Here is a 23,971-nt window from a genome sequence, read left to right as displayed (position 1 = left end):
CTGCTAAACATCTTACACCGCACAGGACAGCCCTCCGCGGCAAATTTACCCTGCCCAGAATGTCAGTTGTGCTGAGGGTGAGAAAGCCTGATGATGTAAGGCAGGCACATGGACTCCAGGAGGATCACAACTGTACAGTTTTACATGGACATACATGCTCAGGCCTGAATTTTTTGAAAGATCAGTGCAGAGCCAGTCTCCTCCTTATTAATGACGTATTCCTAGAGCTCTGCCACTCCTGTAATAATGGGAGGCAATGTGTTATAAGTGATAACGAAACTCAATTAACTTGTCAACACAAGTAAAAATTAGGGGTCTCCATTACAACACAGATGACTGTGCACATTTCTAAATTAAGTTTTAAATTAGTTTAAAGAATCTTAAAAACTTAAATTGGAAACAAACATTTGTTGGGACCCCTGAAGCTTATCCTAGGATTCCTTGGAACACTGTTTGAAAACCACCAATCTGTGGTCCCTTCCAAGTCCAAGAGCCTGGCTGTGCTGAAGGGTGAGGTAGTAAATAAAATCCTTCATGGCCTACCTTTTTCATGTAGCATTTCAGCATTCACAAAATTGCTAGATTCTTTCAAAAGAATTTTTTTTCTATGTTTATTATTTATCTTTGGGAGAGAGAGAGACAGACAGACAGACAGAGGACAAGAGGGGGAGAAGCAGAGAGAGACAGAGGAACACACAGGATCCGAAGCAGGCTCCAGGCTCTGAGCTGTCAGCACAGAGCCCAACACAGGGCTGGAACCCAAGAACTGTGAGATCGTGACTTGAGCCGAAGTCAGACGCTTAACCCACTGAGTCACCCAGGCGCCCCCCACAATTGCCAGATTCTGAGCTGAAAGAGAGTCCTGTCTTATTAAATGCAGGGAAAGTGTCATCTTCTTCCTTCCCCGGAGGGAATGGACAAAACAGAAGAGCAGCGGCCATGGTGCAGTCCAGTCTTCTTCTTCCACCTTCTTAGATGTTGACAAAATTCCTTCCTGCAGAAAGGGACGTTTTCTGTCCCTTACCTCTAGGTCATGTCCCACCTTTCCCTTTAATTAACAAAGCCTAGTTCACTCCATATCTCTTATTTCCAAAGCCCATAGTCCAACCTCTTAAGGTAGTATCCCTCTCAGAAGCGCTTGGAGGGAAAGGAGAGAGCTTGGGTGCATTTTCGGCCAGAAACCTTGAAGCCTAGTGTCTCTGTGATTTGGAAGGTTTGGTTTATTAACCTCTTGGGCTCTTAGTTCCCTCACTTATAAAATAAGGGTAGTAATAATATCTACCTCCTGTGATTGATGGAAGCACCAATTTTTGTTAACTTCTCAAATGCTAGGTGTGTGCATTATTATTAAGGACATTTATAGAATTGTCCTGGGGGAGTTGGGGCACTTGGAAGGGATCTCAGCGTGAACTGATCACCCTTTGCTATAAAGAGGGATATATATATGTGTGTGTGTATTTTTTTTAATCTTTGCCTATTATAATTGGAAATTTGGGATAATTTTATCCCAGTGGCTTTCCTATTCATTTCCCATATGAATCTTTATCTTACATCCTTTTTAAATCCTCAAAAAGCTGATTTATTTCCTTTAAATGGCAGCCCAGTTCTATTTGAGTGTGTGAACTTACAGGTACACATAATTTATAATCAAAGTAGCTCAGGTCCTAAAATGTTGGGAACAGAGGCCTCTTGATTATGGGGCTTCCTCACTGCATTAAAAGTGGAGTATCTGGAAACTTTAAGATACATAAACAGAAGTCAGGGTAAAGGCTGTGAAAGTCTTTTACGAATTGAGTTCCATATGCGCACAGATTTTTGTGTTGGGAAGAATGAAGTAAAGACTAGGCAGTGAACTGTAAATTGTTCCTTTTTTCATAGCAGTTTCCCCAAACAACAAAAAAAAGAAAACATCTTTAATTCGACCTTTTTCTGTAGAAAGAGAATGGGTCTTTTTTAAAGTAAGATAAAAAGACAAAAGCAAGATAATAAAAAACTATGGCAATTATTCAGTCAGATTAATTTTAAAATGTAAGCTTTATGTACTATTTTTAGTATAAATATTTCTGGTAATTAAAAGATAAGAGGGTAGGGGCACTAGGTGGCTCAGTCGGTCAAGCGTCAGACTTCAGCTCAGGTCATGATCTTGCAGTTTGTGAGTTCGAGCCCTGCGTCAGGTTCTGTGATGACAGCTCAGAGCCTGGAGCCTGTTAAGGATTCTGTCTCTTTCTCTCTCTCTCTCTCTCTCTCTCTCTCTCTCTCTCTGCCCTTCCCCTGCTCGTGCTCTGTTTCTCTCTCTGTCTCTAAAAAATAAATAAACAAAAAAAGTTTTTTTAATAAGAGGGTAGCCTTCATATTTCTATTTTACATGTGTTTGGGAAATTAAATTGGGAAATTACAAGTGTTTGGGAAATTAAAACTTGGGCAAATGAGTGTTTCCCACATTGTTTTTGTGTGTGTGATCTGTTGCTAACTATATTTACATTTCCCCAGAAAGTTACTAGTGTTATGTCATTCTTGACATTGTCAGAATGAAAACCATGTATGAAATGTCTGCACATTTATAATCCAGCAACATACCAGCTTGCCTATTGTCTTTTTAAGTGTCTTACTGAAGTTCTGTTAAATCTGAGTTGTACTAACAATGCTAATTTTTTTTCTGAAATCTTATGTATGTACGCATGTATCGTAACTAATAACTTGTAGAAGCTGGTTATATCTTCAGAGAGTGTCAGCTTAAGGTTGCTCTCTCTAGAAATTGGGATTTTGCTTCTAGGGCTTCGATAGTTTCTCTTTCCTAACCTCACCTTAGAACTTTAAAAAGTTTTAACATAAAAGATACAGAACATTTTTAAAAGTACATAACTTTGAATATTATTCTTTCCTTCCCAAAGAATCACGATTTCAGACTTAATAGACAAAACACCACTTAATTATTCTGTTGTGACTAGGATACTTTTGGAAAAGGATTTTATGAAGGGTTCTGGAAGAAAGGAATAGGGCCAGAGAGGATTTAGGAGATGGCTAGCAAACCCCTCCCACCCCCTTCACCAAAAGTGGTTGAAAGGAGAGAAGTATGCTAAATAAACAAAGTCCTCTTAGGAGGCACCCTCCTGGTTGAGGTCAGAAATACGTGAGGATTGCTTTAGAGACCATCATTGTTCTCTTTGGTTTAGATTCTGATGGCATTGTCCCCAAAGGGTCAAATTTTGTTTTGTTTTATTTTATTTTATTTTATTTATTTTTTTAAAGTAATCTCTATGCCCAACGTGGGGCTCAAACTCACAACCCTGAGATCAAGAGTCACATGTTCTACTCTCTGAGCCAGGCAGGTGCCCCAAAGGGCCAGATTTGGACCTCTTTTCTTGAAATTTTTCTGGACTCCTCCTTTAGTAATGCCAGAGTCCAAGTGAATGATTACTCACAGATACCTCAGTAAGTGCTATGGTGTAGATAGCAAAGCTTTTATCTCTAGGTCTTTTTCCCAGTCTAATGATCAGATCCAAGGAAAGCACTTCTGATATTTTGGGATTCTTAGTTTTTGTTTTCCACAAGTAATAGTGAAGCACCATCAGATGTCACTAATTTGTAGCTACGATATTTTTTTAATTCCACAAATACATATTGAGCACCTCATATGTGCTAGGCACTCTTCTAGGCACTCAAGATACATCAATGTTAAGGTCATTGCTTTCTTGAAGCCTACCCTTGAGTTAGGGAAACAGACCATAATGGTTAATATAATAAATAAAAACAAAATTATTCGGTATGTGATTAGTCTGCTTGGGCTGCCATACCAAAATATCAAGGACTGGTGGCTTGAACAAAAGAAACTTACCTCTAACAGTTCTGGGGGCTGGAGGTCTGATGAAGGTGTTGGCAGGTGTGGTTTCTTCTGAGGCTACCCTTTTTGGCCTGAAGATGTCCACCGTCTTGCTGTGTCCTCCCATGATCTTCCTTCTGTGTGCATGCCTGCTGGTGTCTCTTCTTATGGGACATCAATCATATTGGGTTAGGGCCCCACCCTGATGCCCTCTTATAACTTTGATTATTTCCCTATCTCCAAGTACAGCCACAATGTGGGTTAGAGCTTCAACATAAGAACTGGTGGGGGTGGGTACAATTAAATCCTTAACAATAAGTTATCAAGTGATAAGTATTTTGGGGAAAAAAAGAAGAAGATTAGAGTAAGGTAGGAGAGACTGGGTGTCTATGGGGTGGGGATTGCAATTCTGAATAGGATAGTCAAGGTAGACTTCATTGAGAAGGTGGTATTTGAAGGTCAAATTACATTCACGTGTTGTTTATAGCACAGGGACCCGAAGTGGAGGAGTGGTGAGGTGGAGGTAGGTAAGGGTGGAGGTCAATAAGGAACCTAGGGGGGCAGCTCACAGAACTAGGTTCTAGTGCCAGCTGTGCATCTTTCTGGTGGTAACACTTCCAAATGTCACGTTAGCCTTCCAAGGTCCAGTTTCTAAATACGCTGATCTGTGTAAACTTGTGATTCCAGAATGTATATCCTTAGAGGGAACAAGGGAGAAAGGACTTTATGGTTGTGTATAGGCTACGGTAGGTGGTGGGCAACAAGTCAAAAGCTTTGTGGATTTATCTTTATCTTCTTTTGTGTTAAGCGGGAATGGGCTTTTGGCTCATCTAATAAGTGTTACTAAGAAATGTATATTAGGAAGAGATCTTCTTTCTCAAAAGACCGACACATCTAACATAACCAACCTAAAGGTCCTACTGCATGGCCCATTAAAGGGGAGCAAGATGCCTGGGAAAGTGGCCAGTGGTGGAAGAGGATGCTTGTCTTCCTTCTTGGTCTTTCCCAGGGAGTGAGTAGCTCAGTTGGGGAAGGCTTGTTATGGTGTAGCCAAGCCACAGAATCCATCCCATAATAGACCAGTTAGCTCTGCCCTGACCGCACACTCCACACCAACCACCCATGCTAAAAATGGAAAAAAGGACATTAGTGGAAAAACTGGTGAAATCTGAATAAAATCTGGAGTTTAGATCATAGTAATGTGAATTTCTTAGTTCTGACGAATGCACCATGGTTGTGTAAGATATGAGCATCGGGGAATGCTGGGCGAAGAATATATGGGAACTCCGTGAACCATCTTGCAACTTCTCTGTGAATCCAAAATTATTTCAAGATAAAAGCATTTCTTTTAAAAAATGCCCATCGTGAGGGACGCCTGGCTGGCTCAGTCAGTGAAGCGTGTGACTCTTGATCTCAGGGTTGTGAGTTCGAGCCCCACGTTAGATGTGGAGGTTACTTAAAAATAAAATCCTTAAAAAAAAAATGCCCAACGTGGGCTTAGAAATGACTTGAACCACAGATGCGGATTTATTCACCGTGACTGGAAAACAGTTCCAAGTGCGTGCCCCAGTGTTCGAGGGTCAGGAACGTCAGTTTATAATAAGGCAAGAGTGGGATATCTCTAGTTTGAGCTTTTCTCTGGCAAATTCGTCACCTTCCCACCCCACCCCAGGTTTCGGCTTCGGGGACTGCCTCTGACTCATGTTTCTATTGAATATTTTCTGGCAGGATAATTGCCTGAAAGCATTATTTTATAATAGGATTAAGTGGGAAGAATGCTTATAGGTCAGGGAGGCAGCAGCATATACAGGAAAGAAGACATTTGGGGAAACCAGAGAGAAAATGACCACTTTGTAGAGGCAGCACTTCTTCAACTATGATGGGTTCCAAAGATTCAGAAGCCCACACTCTTCAGAGTCCTGTGCTCGCGGAGCGTGTTGTATTTTTTTCTGCCCAGGTCCCATCCTATTTTGATCGGGTTGTGGTCCCTCTTGCTGTTGGCACACTGATTGTGCATTCCATATCTCATTAAGTCCGGGGGCAGCTAAGAGGGGGGGGTGGCCTTTTGTATATGTATATATACAATACCTTTCTTCTTCTGACAGCTGCAAATCAGAAGGAGCCCATGAATCTTAATTTTAAAGTGAAAGAGGAGCCGAAGGAAGAAGAGGCCTTAAGTGCCGCTTTGCCTCGGTCCAGCTATGTGTTCAGCCCGGAATCTGAAGTGTCAGCCCCAAGCATCGCTGAGGACACCCTTAAGCCCCAGGAGGGGAAGGGGAACGTGCTAAGGCCGGATATGTCAGTCAAAGCAGCGTCCGAACTTCTCATGAAACTATCAGGTACTTGGTTTATTCTAAAATATTCACATTCTGCTCATTTCGTTTGAAGTCAGCTGGGCTCCTTCCTGCATGGGTTGTAATTAGCCTAATGGTGGCAACATCACATTATTGAGGTGAATTCAGGAGTGACTGGATGACTTGGCTCACGTTCCTGTGTCGTGTGTACGAGTCTGTTTGCGGACGTTAACTGTGTACCTGTCTTGTGAAATACAGCCTTCTTTTCCTGGAAATTGTTGGAAGACACTGTTGCTTTCTAAGATGATGCAGGTCATAATCTTAAGTGGGTTCTAATGACGTTCAAAGCACTTCTGCTAATTGGTCAAAATATCTATTCTTTCTTAATAGAGGACCTTTCTTTCTGTGTGTATTTATACTGTATTCGTTAAGAACCATTAAAAATATTTTTCTTAATAAGCAGTTGAGATGGCACTTGAAGTAATTACCAATAGAGTGGCAATAAGAGATTTTATGAAGAGAAAATTTCATAATGGAATATTATAATAATTAATCTAAGTTCTTGGGATGAATGAATAATATTTTAATCATATCTAAATGTAATCCCAGCCTGTCAGTGGTAGGAGAAATGGGTTATAATTTGAAATTCATGTATTTTGGGTTCTTTTCCATGCAGTCTCCCATATGTGCCTTCAAAACAGGTAAAAATTTAGGGTCTTCTGAACTCAAAAGTATGACTTTCAGAGCATGGAAAGAAAAGTTACATCAATAATAATACTTACCAAGTCATATCCCAGCCTCAGTTCACTAAAGGTGATTTTTAGAAACTATATTCAAAATGTTAATATGAATCAAAAGCCCTTTCAGTTTGTAACTTGCTGTGCTTGGAGGATGAAAGCAGGAAATACATTAGGGATATTCGTTCCTGGTAATTTCATCAGCAATTCTGACTGTGTTTCTGGTTGACCAGTAGGTTGGGAAGTAAGAAATTAATAGTGATTTACTTAGAGCCATTATATCAGAACAGTTGAAATTCCTGTATTTGCCAGTTGGTGGGGTTAAGAATTCTTTCCTTTGATGTTAATTTAGAACACACTGGAACTTAAGGGGAATATGATTTATTATAGATAAAGCATAAGACAGTTATTACGTCCTTATTATAGCCCCGTTTTTCTAAACTTCACAGTGATGGTTCAGCTTCTTTTTAACAGATGGGAGGTCTAGCAAGATTATGCTGATTGCCGAAAGCTGAAAGTTTAAAAAAATAGTGTTCAGGCCAACATATTTTCATATATTTGAGCCCTCCTTCCTGTCGAAAAGTCTCAGTGACAGAGTATAATGTCTCTTGTTTTTCCAGTCAATTCAAAGGGATCACACAGCTCTCTGATTCTTCTTGTGTAGCATAGGCTTTCATATGGCAGTGACCCTCTATCAGCAGTAACTCCTGTTGGTAGGATCCTAGTGTATACTATTTCTGTTTCAGAGTTTGTTATGCAACCAGTATTGTGAGCAGGGAGAGCTGGGGTGGCACCAAAAGATAATATGCAATGAGATTTTAGGAAACTTTTTTTTTTTTTTAAAGTAGTCTCCATGCCCAGTGTGGAGCCTAGGTCAGGGCTCGAACTCACGACCCTGAGATCAAGACCTGAGCTGAGATCAAGAGTCAGATGCTTAACTGACTGAGCCACCCAAGTGTCCTGTGAAAAGATGTTCTTTAAGGAAGACATTTTATCCTGACCCTTTTAACAGATGTGATTTGAGACACTCAAGTATGAAATCATTTCCTAGATAATAATGATATCCCTCAAATAGAATATGGTCATACAGCCTTGCACATTTACTGATATTTGTAGACAACAGTGACCCTTCTAAATGTTTATGTTGACTTACATTGAGTACATGTGCTATTCAACAACAGTTGAATGTTATGACACAGTCGTACTTCCAAAGGGCATCTGCCCTGCTTCCTAGCGTGGAAGTGAAAACTTGTTCGAACGACTAACATAACTCTTTTTTTGTCCTGAAAAAATTCCCCAACATTTTTTTTGCAGGAGACTTAGGTCAAAAGGATATGCATCACAGCCCCTATCTTCTAGATGGTTATGATCTAGTAGAGGCAGACCAGGGCAGTGGCTTCCATTCCACAAGCATTTTGCACTTAGAACTCCACACATCTACCCTCTAGCAGATTATGATCAGGTAAACTGTGGAGAAGTTTCCAAGTTAGTCCTAAAACAAGACATGTAACTTAAAAACAAGCTTCTTCCATTCCTAAGCCACAGGGTAAAGAGGACTCACTCTTTATTGGGTTTAAAGTGGATATTAGAGTTTCTAATCATGGATGAAGCAGTGCTTTTGGAAGGATGTTAGGGAAAGACTTCCTATGCTCTCTCTCCTCAAGATGTAATTTTAGCAATTTCAGGATTCATACACTCAAAGACATCCAAGTAAAGGACTTGTTGGTGTCTTCAAATCCCCTTTCCCACGATAGTTCCCATCCCTCTATGGACAAGAGGTCTTGCTCTTGTCCATACATGGATGTCCTTGCACACATGCAGGTTAGTCAAAGCTGCATTAGGTTCACCTGGGTTGATACCCACAAAGCCCTTCTGCAGGCATTCTCATGAACAGGAGTCCCTATTGCTTCCTGCCTTGCTGATTTTCATTTATAGTCTTCTGTGGCATGGAGAAAAATCCTTTCGGCCAGGAAGAGTTGGGTGAGAAAAGTATGCCCCATGCGTTAGTATACATTTTTTTTTTCCTTCTTCCAGATTTGAGAAGATGTGGAATAAAAGGATTTTCTTCTTTGTTGCTTATTCCCTTGAGATTAGAAACTGTGATTTGTAGTGCAGGCACTCTTAGTCTTTTCACTGAATTAATACAAGGAAACTGGTCAACAATTTTGGCTGCCTCATTTCCAGTTTTAAATTAATTTATGTTGACTCCTCAATGATGGATGTTGGGCACAGGGCCTAGTGAAATATCATGTGAAACTTTCCTGTGTGGAGAAATGTCTGTAGGTATATTGTTTTCCAAATTGACATTTACGTTTTATGGGAAAAACACAGATGAGGTAGAGGCTAGGCTAAATTTTTCATTAACTGTGTGTTTGGGAAAATCTGAGTTTTCTTCCTTCCTGCAGCTCAAGTTCTGCTTCCAGTTGTTAATTGGGAAGTCAAGTGCCTGACAGCTGGGCCAAGTAAATTGATTACCATAAAGAAAGCAACCCACTCTAAGGAAACTGCTGGATGTCTGTGACTACCTGTTGTTATGTGACACAAGGCAGCCAAAACAATCAGACTTTTTTGCTAAAGCACATAGTTGCCAAAGATAATTCCCAGAAGTCTCGATTTAAGGAGGCCAAAATCCTAAGTTCAATACAGACGATGTGTAACATTAGACAAAGAGAATCCTGTCACTATTAAACCCTGGTTTTGCAACGTCTGGTGACCTCACAAACTTATGGAACAGATGTGTTGCTGCAGATGAGATGCAGTGTTGAAGGCAACACAAAACTTTATCTGTTTTGTCTCTGTTGTGCGGTGAGAGAAGTAGCTGGACACACAGAGATAAAGAAATGCCCCTTCTCCTTTTGGGGAGCCGCATGCTTGCAAGGGAATAAATACATCAAATGTAACATATTTGTAGATGAACCTAGAAGTAGCGGGTTAAGAATGCAATCTCAAAAATATGAATTCCACAAAAATAAAAGTTGAAGTTATTTCAGAAACATTAATGAAAAACTAAACACTTAAATTTACCTACCATGGTAAATACAACCTAATATTAGACCTTAATTTGAAACACATCTATAGGTTTTCTTATTTCTTTGCTCAAGGAAAGAAACTGAATTGATTTATATTCATTTCTGATTTATATTTATTTATCCCAGTCTAGTCTTAGAGAGAACAATAAATTATAATTGCCTTTCTAGAGAAATCCAAGCAGGCCCTAGATTTGAAATACATAATGGTGTAGGATTCAGGGAATCTCCTGAGTAAGATAGGGCTTCAGCTATGAAATATTAATTTATTTTCTTATTTATTTATTTATTTATTTATTATAATTTTTTAAAGTAGTCTCTATCCCCAGCATGGGACTCGAACTCACGACCCCAAGATCAAGAGTTGCATGCTACCAACTGAGGAAGCCAGGTGTCCCATAGCTATGAAATATTTAGAAGCAGGTGAACTTGGGTGCGATGAAGTTTAAGATGAGTTTAATCTCTGGGGGGAACTGAAACAGAGAGGAAAGAGACCCCCAAATTGACTTTATTAACAGTTTTAATTAAGGCCTTTTTGGTTGTACATAATAAATCATCTTCAGCCGGTTTAGGCAAGCCAGGGGAGTTTAACAGAAGATGCAGGTTTGGGGTAAACTTATGGAACCCCAGGGGAGGGATGCAGAAAGGCGTGTCCCTCACTGAAGCCGGAGTCTGGAGGACCATGTGGAAACCAGAAAGCTCTCATTCTCTACCTCATCCCTGTTTCTCTGTGCAATGCAGATGGGCTTTTTCGATTACCCAGTTCACATGGTGGAAAATGGCAATTTCTTGCAGCTTTCTGAGTTTGCCTTTTATTCAAAAGAGGAGCCAGACAGAAATTTCTTAGTCCCAATTCCAAATTCCAGCTGATTGCCCCAGCTCCAAGTGGGATCCACCAGTGGAAACTTCTGTCACTAGGGATAAGGTCACGTTGGGCAGACATGGCTGCGGTCTTATAGGATGGCTGTGAGGGAGAAGAATCCCCAGAAATGCGTCTTGGGTGGGCAAGAATGGGGGTGGCATGAAACCTGGAAGATAAACAATATGTGTGAACCACAAAAGTTTGAGGAGCAGATTATGGTAATTGCTGTTATTTAAATATTGAATGTAAATGCGTTTTGGCCTTTGGATGACTTTTACCTTTCTTTTCTGGTAGAGTCTTGGGGAAGACCCGCCCAGCCAGGACTCTGCCTAGCCAGCCTCAACTCTGTATGTGCTGTGGCATTGCTTCTCAACGAGTGGTCCCCAGACTGGCAGAATCAGCATGGGTGGGGGAGGATAGGGAAATGTTCGAAATACAAATTCTTGAACTCTACTCTGGACCTTGTTCAGACTCTGAGGTTGGAGGCCCAGCTCTCTGTGTTTTTGCAAGCCCTCCAAGTGAACCTGACAGCTAAGTTTTGAGAAACCCTGTGCCGAGGAAATGGTCAATGAGAGAAATAAATTTTGTCCATCTGAGTAACATGCCTACGTTAAGGCTGATAGGGAGCAAAGCTCTATTTAATGTACATCTTATTTTTAAAAAGAGCATCTTCAGTAGAGGTTCTTTTTAACTTATGAAATAATGGTATCTGGGAACCTTTCTGTAGAAGGACACATGTACTTAATAAATCAAGATAGTGTTGGTTGTGAGCCTCAGATTAATACTGCTTTTCTCAGTGTTCTTTGTTGTTAATTTTCATGATTATTCTTGGGCAATGTTGGCTTTTGTGCAGTTGAATGGTTTTTAGTATAGTCACAGAGTTTTGCATCTGTCACCACAGTTAGTTACAGAATGTTTTCATCACCTTGAAAAGAACTATCCATTAGCAGTCAGTCCTCAACCATCCCCATACCACCGCCAACCCTAGACAATCAATAATCTGCTCTTTGTCTTTATAGATTTGCCTATTCTGTACATTTCATATGAATGAAAACATACAATATACGGTCTTTTGTAACTGACTTCTCTCACTTAGCATAATGTTTTTAAGGTTCATCTTTGTTGCTCATCTATAGTACTTTATTCCTTTTTATGGCTGAATAATATTCCATTGAATATTATTGGAATAAATACATCAATAATTAATATTAATTTTCTATGTGGCATAAAATAGATATAATACCACATTTTGTTTATCGAGTCATCTATTGATGAAAGTTTGGGTTGTTGCCCAACTTTTGGCTGCTGTAATCGCTTATGTCCAAGTTTTTTTTGGACTCATATTTAGTTTCTCCTGGGCGTATGTATACCTAGGAGTGGACTGCTGAATCCAATGGTAACTCCATATGCAACACTTTGAGGAACTGTCAAACTATTTGCCAAAGCAGCTGCACCTTTTGACATTCAGCAATGTATGAGAGTTCTAATTTTTCCACATCTTTGCCAAAACCTATTATTACCTGTCTTTTTTATTATAGCTGTCATACTGGGTATGCACTAGTATTCCACCGTGGTTTTGATTTGCATTTCCCGATGACTTAAGAGCGGGGGTATTTTCACGTGCTTATTGGCCATTTTGTGTATCTTCTTTGGAGAAATGTCTATTCAAGTCCTTTTCCTGCTTTTTGAGTTATTTGTCTTTTTAGTCTTGAGTTGTAAAAGTTCCTTAGCAATTCTGGATCTAAGCCCCTGATCAGATACCTGATTGGCAAATATGTTCTCCCATTCTGCTGACTGTCTTTCCATTTTCTTAATGGCATTATTTGTAGCTCAAAAGGCTTTAATTTTGATATAGTCCAGGTTCACTGTTTTTTCTTTTGTTGCTTGTGAGCACCGTCATGTTTTCTGTAATTCCAAAAATTAAGTGAAAATGCAGAATAGTTTAGTATTAAAATGAAAGCCTGCGCTTGCTTATGTGAGCACAGCATTTAATTTTCAGATATAAAGCCTACGAAAGCTAATTTATTTAACACAGACCTCCCTAGTGCAGTTGGCCTGTCTGATTTCTGCATTTGCCATAGCATTCTATGATTCAGCTGATGGCAAAGGGTATTTGTATGTCAGCTTCTGAAATGACTTACAATGAATGTGACTAGTAATGGGGCTTACAGCTAATGGCTAGATCACTGTCCTCATGCCATATATATCCTAAGCAACTCTTGGGATATGCATGTATATGTATATGTATACATATATGTATCTGTATATGTATATATGTATGTACACACACGTACACAGAAAACCCATAACTGGGGGAGTTCTATCTTTTTTTTTTTTAAGTTTATTTATTTTGAGAGAGAGAGTGTAAGCAGGGGAGGGACAGAGAAAGGGAGAGACAGAATCCCAAGAAGGCTCCATGTTATCAACGCAGAGCCTGATATGGGTCTTGAACTCACAAACTGTGAGATCATGACCTGAACCAAAATCAAGAGTCGGAGACTTAACCAGCTAAGCCACCCAGGCACCCCAGGAGTTAAATCTTTAAATAAGGAATTAGACTCTTTTTTTAGTACTTGAAAACTCAGTGAGAATTGAAGGTATTTGGAGTGTGAAAACTATGTCTTATACAAACAGGGAATAGATCACTTTAATAAGATAAAAATGTGGCATGTTTATATACCAAAGAGAATCATTTTCTTGAAGGTCTAGGTCTTGTTAAACTCAGTGGAGGTACAGTGGTGTTATTTACCTGACTGTTCAGGCAGACAGAGTAGCAACTTGCCATGTGCAGTTCTGGAAGCACCATCCTTTTCTCAGCAAGAAGAAAGAACTTGCTTCGAACAGATTCTCCCACCGTAACTGGCGTTACCCTCATTCTTTGACCAGTATGCACCCTTCTATTCATTTTGTAATTTCACACACAGCTTACAGGTCTTGGAGGGACACACCTGAATGGCTGTTGCTGCTCTGCTCCCCGCCTTAATGCAGGAGCTTTTCCGGTTCACACCCCCAGGGCCAGAGCCTCTGGGAACTCCTTTTCCCCTTAGAGCCCTCACCCCTCTGCTCACCCTTTTGCTTTCTTGACCCAGCTTCCTCCGCCTCCCACACTGAGGCCTGGGACTCAGAAGGACTGGACTCAAAAGGGCTTTTGTTTTATTATCATTTCCCTGTTGCATAGCTGCATATATTAGTATAGCCACGAAAATTTGTATTGGCGTGCGTTTCCAGAAGCCAGGCAAGAACTCTGAAAGGAATTTTATAGGCTCCACCTTCATTATAGATTCCTTTTCTGTTTGGCTGAACTGGGGGAGGCAAGGGTTTGATCACAGCTGTAAGGGGTGAGGGTAGGGCTGTAGGATGGCGGGTGGGGGTGGGGTGGAGTGCAGGCAGGGTAGGATGAAGTGTGGAGGGGTTCCAGGTCTTCCTTTCATAATACTGAGCAAAAGAATGAAGAATGCCACCTAGAAAATGTGTTTGCAGCTGGAATAGTGTGCCCTCCTCGTTCCTGTGTTGTTTTCTGTGTTCTGGTGTAAATGACTGCAGGTATAACGCGAACCGTGGCAAAGAGAGGCCACTAATAAGTTCTATTCAATGGTGACAGCTCGAAGAAGGAGCTTCATTTTTGGAGGGATCCAATTGCGGCGTGGACACAAATATTTGAGTAACCAAACATTCTATTCCATTTTTCACACAGAGGACAAATTTCCCTGCCCGGTAGAAGCTGCGTGCCCTATCACTGCATTAGGATCTTCTCTACTGCCCTAGTTTTCATGGTCCTCAAAAAGGTCTCGGCCTTTTTGGCTATATGTTACCACAGTTATAGTCTTGTGAGGAAGAGCATGGCCACTATTTCCCTCAACGAGAGATCTAAAACATTCTCATTCCACAGGGGTTTTTCTCCTCATCGCCTTATTAACCTTTCACCTTTAACTCATTCACGTGTATAATTAAACCCCGATGGGTTCTGTGCTCATCTGGGTACAAACAGGTATCACAGATCTACCTCTGAAGAAGGAAATCCTTTCTCCACTGTCAAGCAGCCTGTCCGTTGCTCAGTGGCCCATCACCCACTGAGCAGGGGCTCAAGCGGGTGATAGTGCCTGGGTCATTCAGTGCATAAGCTCCAGAAGATAGCCACAACCTGAGAGCAATGGGACATGTTTCTGTTGGGTAGGGGAGTGTCCATATTAGACCAAGAATGGGAAAGTAATGAAGCAAACTGTTCTCCCTTATGGCTTCTATTCTTCTTCTTTTTTTAAGTTTTATTTATTTATTTTTGAGAGAGAAAGAGAACATGATCAGAAAGAGGGAGAGAGAGAACCCCAAGTGGGCTCCATGCTGTCAGCTTGGGGCCCGATGCAGGGTTCGAACTCAGGAACCGTGAGATCATGACCTGAGCCTAAATCAAGAGTCAGATGCTTAACTGACTGAGCCACCCAGGTGCCTCTGTTCCTCTTAAAAAAAAAATAAATAAATGAATAAATAAATAAATAAATAAATAAATAAAGTTCTAAATTAAAAAATTTTTAATACACAGTGTTAATTTTAGGTATACAAAATAATGATTCAGCAATAATATAGATGACTCAGTGCTCATCAAGATAAGTGTACTCTTAATCTTTTTAATCTATTTCACTCATACCCCCATCCACCACACCTCTGGCAAGCATCAGTTTGTTCTCTGTATTTAAGAGTCTGGTTTTTTGTTTGTCTCTTTTTTTCTTTGTTTATTCGTTTGTTTCTTAAGTTCCGCATATGAGTAGAATCATATGGTATTTGTCTTTTTCTTACTGACTTACTTCACTTAGCATAATACCCCTGGGTCTATTCATGCTGTTAGAAATGACAAGATCTCCGTCCTTTTTATGGCTGAGTAATATTCTGTTGCATAAATATAGACCACATCTTTTTTATCCCTTCATCTATAGACAGACACTTGGGTTGCTTCCATATCTGAGCTATTGTAAGTAACATAGAGGTGCATATATATTTTTGAATTAGTGTTTTTATTTTCTTTGAGTAAATATCCAGTGGTGGAATTACTGGATCATATGGTAATTCTGTTTTTAATTTTTTCAGGAAACTCCGTGCTCTTTTGCACAGTGTCTGCACCAGTGTCTGCATTCCTACCAACTGTGTAAGAGGGTTCCTTTTTTCCAAATCCTCTCCAAAATCTGTTGTTTCTTGTTGATATTAGCCATTTTGACTGAAGGTGCTATCTCATGGTGGTTTTGACTTGCGTTTCACTGATGATGGGTGATGTTGAGCATCTTTTCATGTGTCTATTGGCTGTCTGTATGTCTTCTTTGGAAAAATATTCATGTCTTCTGCCCAGTTTTAACTGGATTATTAATTTTGAAGGTGTTGAGTTATATAAGTTCTTTACGTATTTCGGTTATTAACTCCTTATTGGGTATATTATTTGCAAATATCTTCTCCCACTCAGTAGATTGCCTTTTCGTTTTGTTAAGGTTTTCCTTGCTTGTGCAAAAGCGTTTTATTTTGGTATAGTCCAAATAGTTTACTTTTGCTTTTGTTTCCCTTACTTGAGCAGACATATCTAGAAAAATGTTTCTATGGGCAATGTTAGAGAAATTACTCCTATGTCTTCTTCTAGGAGTTTTATGGTTTCACGTCTCATATTTAGGTCTTTAATCCATTTCAAGTTTAATTTTGTGTATGCTGTAAGAAAGTGATTCAGTGTCATTCTTTTGCGTGTAGCTGTCCAGTTTTCTCAACACCATTTAATGAAGAGACTGTCTTTTCCCCATTACATATTCTTGCCTCCTTTGTTGTAGAGTAATTGACCATACAAGCATGGGTTGATTTGGGGGCTTTCTATTCTGTTCTATTGATCGATGTGTGTATTTTTTGTGCCACTACTATACTGTTTTGATTACTACAGCTTTGTAGTATAACTTAAAATCTGGGATTGTGATACTTTCAGCTTTGTTCCTCTGTCCCAGTATTGCTTGGTCTATTCAGGGTCTTTTATGGTCCCATACAAATCTTAGTATTATTTGTTCTAGTCTGCAAAAAGTAGTGTTGGTATTTTGATAAGGATTGCCTTAAATCTGTAGATTGCTTTGGGTAGTATGGGCATTTTAACAATATTGCTTCTTCTAATCCATGAGCATGAACCATGTTTCCATTTGTTTCTGTCATCTTTAATTTCATGAATGTTTTATAGTTTTTGGAGTACAGGTCTTTCACCTTCTTGATTGTGTTTATTCCTAGGTATTTTATTATTTTCAGTGCAGTTGTAAATATGATTGTTTTCTTAATTTCTCTTTCTGCTACTTCATTATTAGTGTATAAAAATACAATGGATTTCTGTATGTTAATTTTGTATCTTGTGACCTTACTGAATTCATTTATCAGTTCCAGTAGTTTTTAGGTGGAGTCTTTAGAGTTTGCTATTTATAGTGTCATGTCATCTGCAAATAGTGAAAGTTCTACCTCTTCCTTACTGATTTCTATGTCTTCTTTTCTTTTTCTTGTCTGATTGCTGTGACTAGGACTTCTAATACTATGTTGAATATAAGTGGTGAGAGTGGATATCTCAGTCTTATTGCTGATCTTAGAGGAAAAGTTCTCAGTTTTTCACCATTGAGTGGTATAATGTTAGCTGTGTGTTTTTTTTTATATATGACCTTTATTATGTTGAGATATGCTCCCTCTAAACCTGCTTTGTTTAGAGCTTTTATCATGAGTAGGTGTTGTACTTTGTCAAATGCTTTTCTGTATCTATTGAGATAATCATATGGTGTTTATCCTTTCTCTTGTTAATGTGATATATCGTGTTGATTACTTTGCAAATATTGAACCACGCTTGCATCCTTGAAATAAATTCCACTTGATCATGGTAAAGGGTTTTTTGAATGTTTTGTTGGATTTGGTTTGCTAATGCTTTTTGAAGATTTTTGCATCTATGTTCATCAAAGGTATTAGCTTATAGTTATATTTTTGTAGTGTCTTTAGGTAAATGATGGTCTTGTAGAAAGAATTTGGTAGCTTTCCTTCCTCTTCTGTATTTTGGGATAGTTTGAGATCAGTAGGTATTAACTCTTATTTAAATGTTTGATAGAATTCACCTGTGAAGCCATCTTATCCTGGACTTCGGTTTGTTGGAAGTTTTTTGATTACTGATTTAGTTTCATTGGTAGTAATTGATCTTTTCAAATTTTCTATTTCTTCCTGAACCCGTTTTAGAAGGTTGTATGTTTCTAGGAATTTATCCATTTCTTCTAGGTTATCTAATTTGTTGGCATATGATTTTTCCTAAATATTCTGTTATATCCTTTGTATTTCTGTGGTGTCATTTACTATTTCTCCTTCATTTCTGATTTCATGTGAGTCTTCTTTCTTTCTTGGTGAGTCTGGCTAAAAGTTTGTCAATTTTGTTTATCTTTTCAAAGAACCAGCTCCTGGCTTCATTAATCTATTCTATTCTTTTGTTTTGTTTTGTTTTTAGTTTCTATTTCATTTATTTCTCCTCTAATCTTTATTATTTCCTTCCTTCTACTCACTTTAGGCTTGCTTTGTTTCTATTTCTCCCTAATGGCCTCTATTATTCTTATGTGAAGACAAAGGATTAAAAAGTGGCATTTTTGCTTTATCCAAATATGAGGACCAGTGACATTCTTTCTGAAGGGATCTTGGTCTCCCCTCCTCATAATTCTATTTACTGAACCCATGTATCTATTTTTCCCAAATCTAAACCATCCTGAGTTGGTGCTGTGAGTTGATTTACTTCCTATTTTCTAAATATGGGATAGCAGCTGGATTCAAGCACATTTCCTGGTTTCCTGTGACTTGCCACATGCTTGGATCACTTATCTCCACAGCTGGAGAAATGGGGGAGAAGTGATAGAATATACTTGTGACCCTAGGTCCAAAATCAGGTGGTGAGGGTCATTGTTTAGAGAATGATTTATGAACTCACTTCCTTACTTCCTACTACTATCGTCCTTATCCCCCTAAACCCACCTAAACATATACACACACCTCCCTATTGTTGCTAGTAGAAATTCTTCCTAGTGTTTGGGGGTGGGGGTATTCATGGAGATACCATACTGGAGGAGTCCTGTGGTCCACATACATGTAGCCAAAGGTACACTTAATGGCCCCTCTGGTCGAGAGGGAGAGAGGCTCTCAGCAGAGGCAAAGGATTAATGAGAATGAAAGGTGAAGTTGCAGTGATTTGTGGGACTTATTTTGAGAGTGGAATCAGCATGCCTCACTGTGCAGTTGAATATTGGTGGTAGTCGTCACTTAGAATTCATCAGTGCTTACGTATTAGCTCACATACTGGATAATATGTAGAAAATATCTTTTTCTCTTCACTTCGTTTGAAAGAGCTGTGGAAAAATAAAGAAGAAAACTGGGGAGTGAGAGGATAATTTAATGGAGACAGATGGTGGTCTCCTTCGGTTCCTTGTGCTAAAGCCTTTGTGCCCTGTTTATCCCATTTTAATGCTGTTGAAAATATTTTCTCCTAACACATTGTTTATGTTAGAAAGCTCTTCCTATCCGACTCTTTTTCGGCTTTCTGGGAGACACCCAGAGCTACAGTGTTCATCCTGTGTGTAACAGTGAGTGGTCAAGAAACAAACAAACAAACAAACAGTGAATGGTTAAGTATTGGGGCCTCATTCACAGTTTAGGGGTTCCCTCCCCTTCCTCCTCCTGCCGCCGGTTGGCTGTTTTGGTGCTCTTCAGCACCTGCACTGGAGAGGACATAGGAACAGAGAGAGGAAGGGAAATTAAAATGAGTCATTTATTGCTACTTATAAGTAACTTTGGTTTAAAAAAACATTTGGAAAAGAAGGTTGAAACACAGCCAGAATACATTGTGAGGATACCCAGGCACTCATGTCTCCAAGAATTATGGGGAATTAAGAGCCCAGAGGGACCATTTTCCACCATCACATGGTCCCACCCATGGTTCAAGGATCTCCACAAGCATAGTACTAGGGACGGTGCCCTATCAAAAGCAAAGCCTCATTTATCATTGGCTATGAAGGATTTGGTTCCTGGCACAAGTATGTAAAGATGTCTTAGGGGTTTAAATGAACTCTATTCTTGAGGTCTTAGTCTTTCCATTTTTTCTTTATGGTCTTTGTCTTTCTTATTTTTTTGTTTTGTATTATATGTATTATGTATTATTCTTTCTTATTATTTTGTTTTCTTTCACTTACTCATTCATTCAACATTGAGCTCCTATTATTTTCTAAGCCCAGCTTTAGGTACTAGGGACACAAAGGGAAATAAGTGCCCTCTCCTGCATGGGTCCTACATTCTTTTTCCACCCCATCTATAGCTGCCCATATCTCACTCTAGTTAGTTATTACCTGGGTTCTACCTCTGTTGTTATGTGATGTTCTGCTCTGCATCATGTTTACCAGCCCTTCCCTGGCTGCTGGAAGCATCAACCAATGGAACAGAAATAGTCAGGACTTCTCAACAGAGATAACTTGGGACGTGATTCAGTAATATTTAGCACCACCCAAGGAAGACATTTTAAACTTGTCTGCATATACTCATACCCTGTTATCATCTTTTAATGGAAAATACTTAAAGTTTAGTAAAACTCAGTTACTGAAATAAAACTCTTCATGTGCTCCTTCCTCTCTCTGAGTATTAGGGACTCTCTCTGCCCTTCTCCCTCCTGTTTGTGCATAAAGCAGTGGTCAACCGATCACCTAACAGAGATGGACCTCACTTTTTGGTTATTTTTTTTTACGTTTATTTATTTTTTGAGAGAGAGAGAAAGTGAATGGACAGGCAGGGGAGGGGCAGAGAGGGAGGGAGAGAGAGAATCCCAAGCAGGCTTCCCACTGTCAGCACAGAGCCTGATGCGGGGTTCCAACTCACAAACCTTGAGATCATGACCTGAGCTGGAATCAAGAGTCAGGCCCTTGACTGACTGGGCCACCCAGGAGCCCTGCTTTTTGGTTATTTTTATGTCAGCAAGAATTTAACTGAATCTTTCAGGGATTCTGCTTAAAACCTATGCATTCATCCCCTCCCACCCCCAACTAGCATTCATGTTCATTGAGGATATATAAAGGCCAATTAATCACAGCAGATGAGGTGGACAGGGCTTAGATTTATTAAATGGCAAAGGATAATAATGTTAAATAGATTTAACGTTAGATCAGATACTTTAATTGACCCTTTTTCTCTCCTTTCTTTCTTTTTTCTTTCTTTCTTTCTTTCTTTTTTAATGGGAGACAGGCGAGTATATGCTGGACATTAGATGAAAAATAGGTTAATTTTTAAAAAATGAGATCATTTGGAATGTTACCAAATGGCAGACATACAGTTTAAATGCGCCTCTTTAGCTAATTTCTAGTGAAATCATCAAATAAAAAGAAAACAAGATGATTGGGAGAGGTTTTACATTAACACCAGGACACTTGGGGGTCAAAAGATAATGACTGAGCCGCCCTACATCATCTGCTGGTTGGAGAAGAGCCCCCGGTGACCAAAGCGTTTTAATGCTTGATTGTCATTGGACACAAGTGAAATTGAATGCAGAATTTGTTTAGCGTGATGGACGTGTTCTGACTTGTGATCGTCTTCTACACGTCCAAAGGACCTCCTTTTCATCACGTGAGCCTCCTGTGTCAGCTAACACTAGGTAACATCATACTCAGAATAGAGTCTAAAATTTGTGCTACAATGGTGGTCCCAGTTTTATGGCCGGTCTGAAAACACCAGTAAATGCCCAGCTGAGATATCCCAGGCAAGGACCTGTTGCATTGCTTGCTGGTATAGAGGATGTGAAGACAAGTTTAAAAGTCGACTGAAGGATAAAGCATCAAGTACTTTGCTTTAATAGAAAATAAGGTTTCTTGGACCCCTGAAAGAGAACTTCCAGGTCTCACTAACTCTTCAGCCTTTAAAGTTCAAGTTCCATTTTTTAGGACATATTTGTTCTTGCAGACTCAGATGGAATACCTGGTGTACCTCATTGTATGTTTTTATTTTTGTTTAATTTTCATTTCTTCTAATGTTGGTTTACTTTTGAGAGAGAGACAGAGCGTGAGCAGTGGAGGGGCAGAGAGAGGGAGACACAGAATCCAGAGCAGGCTCAGGCTCTGAGCTCTCAGCACAGAGCCTGATGCCGGGCTCAAACTCACAAACCATGAGATCATGACCTGAGCCGAAGTCGGACGCTTAACCAACTAAGCCATCCAGTTGCCTCCCTCATTTTATGTTTTTAAAAACTTGGTTCAGGGCACCTGGGTGGCTCAGTCGGTTAAGCGTCCCGACTTCGGCTCAGGTCATGATCTCACGGTCCGTGAGTTCGAGCCCCGCGTCGGGCTCTGTGCTGACAGCTCAGAGCCTGGAGCCTGCTTCGGATTCTGTGTCTCCCTCTGTCTCCACCCCTCCCCTGTTCATGCTCTGTCTCTCTGTGTCTCAAAAATAAAAACAAACATTTAAAAAAAAAAAAAACTTGGTTCTAAGTTGACCCCCTGCTTACCTCTGTCTAGTGAACTGTGAATTCTAGTGTGCAAAGCCAAATCATCAGATGTCTGTCTATTCTCCTTCCTGGATGGCCATGTACAACACTGATACAGAGGAGAAACACTAGGTGATTTATAGTTTTGGTGAGCCAATTCCAAAGGCCAATTCTGATAAAATATCTTTGATAAAATATCTTTGAAATTGTTTTGGGAATCAAAAACTGTGTGTGTGTGTGTGTGTGTGTGTGTGTGTGTGTGTGTGTACTAGAAGTCATGTAGGGCTCCTCTGTTGGGAAATATTGTTTTTGAAGGTCCTTGTATATTACTAGAAGAACTAGAGAGAAATCTGCTGCGTCACGGTATTTCATGGAGAGCATTTTCTCTCATTTTCCCCAGGAGCAGATGAGCAGTGTGCCCACAGGGAGAGTAGGAAGCTGATGTGAGAGAGAGCCTGTGTTCCCTCTCTCTGGGGTGTGGCAGCCTCCATGGAAAAGCCTCAGCCTCGGATTTCGTTACTCAGAGCAGGAATGGGGAGCTTTTCTGTTGAGGCCCACTGTACTCTATGCGTGGTGGAAATGAGCCAAGGGCCACACCATAGAGAAAAATGAAACTTAATATAAAACTTCCCAGGGAGAAGCGTATACCAATCCAGTTCCCTAAAGAGCAGCAAATTGTGTCAGGATGCATGTGCTTGTGTTCCGAGTGATGGCTACTTCAGAAGGACGGGGTGGGCTAAGAAAGAGGAAAGGAAGAATAGCATTCAGCATCTAAGACTCGGGTTCTTAATATCCATACGAAGAATGGAGCTGAGTTTATCTCCATTTCGTTGGAGACCCAGCCCCAGTCTTAGGGTGAGGGAATGGCCGCCGGGCTGAGGCTGGCCTCACTCCCACATTGCTTCTCTCCGAGGAGAAAGAGTCTGACAGATAGTGTCAGACTTCTGTGGAATAACATTTCCATTTCTGCCTCCACCCTCACCGCTGCTCGAGCAGGCCTGGGGCTCGGTCCTTCCCCGAGCAACCCAGGAAACGCAACCCAGCTCTCCATCCCATTTTGATTTTGGCAAGGGCAAAGTCAAGCAAGAGAAAGCAAAGGCAGAAAGAGGCCACCTTTATCAGATGCCGGTGGTGCCAGGCCCCGCGATGGGACGTTACCATGTGATCTCACTTCTTGTTCCCAGTTGTTCATGTCACTTCACCTGGTCCTTTTGACCTGCACTGTTGTTCACAGGGTGTTAATAATAAAACCACCGTCTATGGGGATCAGGTTTCATACCCGGACGGTGTGTTTATGACCAACAAGAACCCCGTATCTTTGCGGATAGCAAGTTGGAGATGAAAGATTTTTAACTTATCTAATTGACAGGGATGGCCCTCTCGAAAGTGTTCTGTTTCCGCATGGCATACATAGTTGGCGTTGCTCCTTAAGCTTCTTGTTATTCTAAAATGCTAGCTGGGGATCGTGATGGTGAACCGCCTGGAGAGTGAAACGCCTGTGTCCATTTTTGTTGTCTGTTTCAGTGCCATGGCCAGTGTTCCATCCTTTCATACTTTTTTGAGGTCATTGCATGTGTGAGTGTCTGTGGCAGACTGAGGAGTCAAGAGACAGAGGATAGCATCGCATGCCTCCTGTGTGCTGTGCTTCAGGTGACACGTGTGACGGATAATACATGAAGCACATCGAATGTGCCAGGGCCGGGGCAATGTCTTGGGGATGGAAGACAAGTGGGAATCTAGCTCTCCCCTGCCAGGTTGGCCC

The 23,971-nt window shown here is 40.3% G+C and overlaps 1 protein-coding gene across 6 annotated transcripts in view; it reads left to right on the top strand.

Annotated features, from left to right (window-relative positions):
* ZNF827 (zinc finger protein 827) overlaps nt 1-23,971 on the top strand; it is a 175,351-nt gene that overhangs the window by 59,064 nt on the left and 92,316 nt on the right. For all 6 annotated transcript variants that reach the window (XM_078445713.2, XM_078445714.2, XM_078445712.2 and 3 more), the window contains exon 5: nt 5,926-6,159. In XM_078445713.2, the coding sequence (XP_078301839.1) occupies nt 5,926-6,159 (234 nt within the window). The remainder of the gene's footprint in view (nt 1-5,925; nt 6,160-23,971) is intronic.

The sequence above is a fragment of the Panthera onca genome, chromosome B1 (assembly GCF_046562875.1).
Source record: "Panthera onca isolate mPanOnc1 chromosome B1, mPanOnc1 haplotype 2, whole genome shotgun sequence".
NCBI lineage: Eukaryota > Metazoa > Chordata > Mammalia > Carnivora > Felidae > Panthera > Panthera onca.
This window is presented reverse-complemented; position numbering and strand designations above follow the sequence as displayed.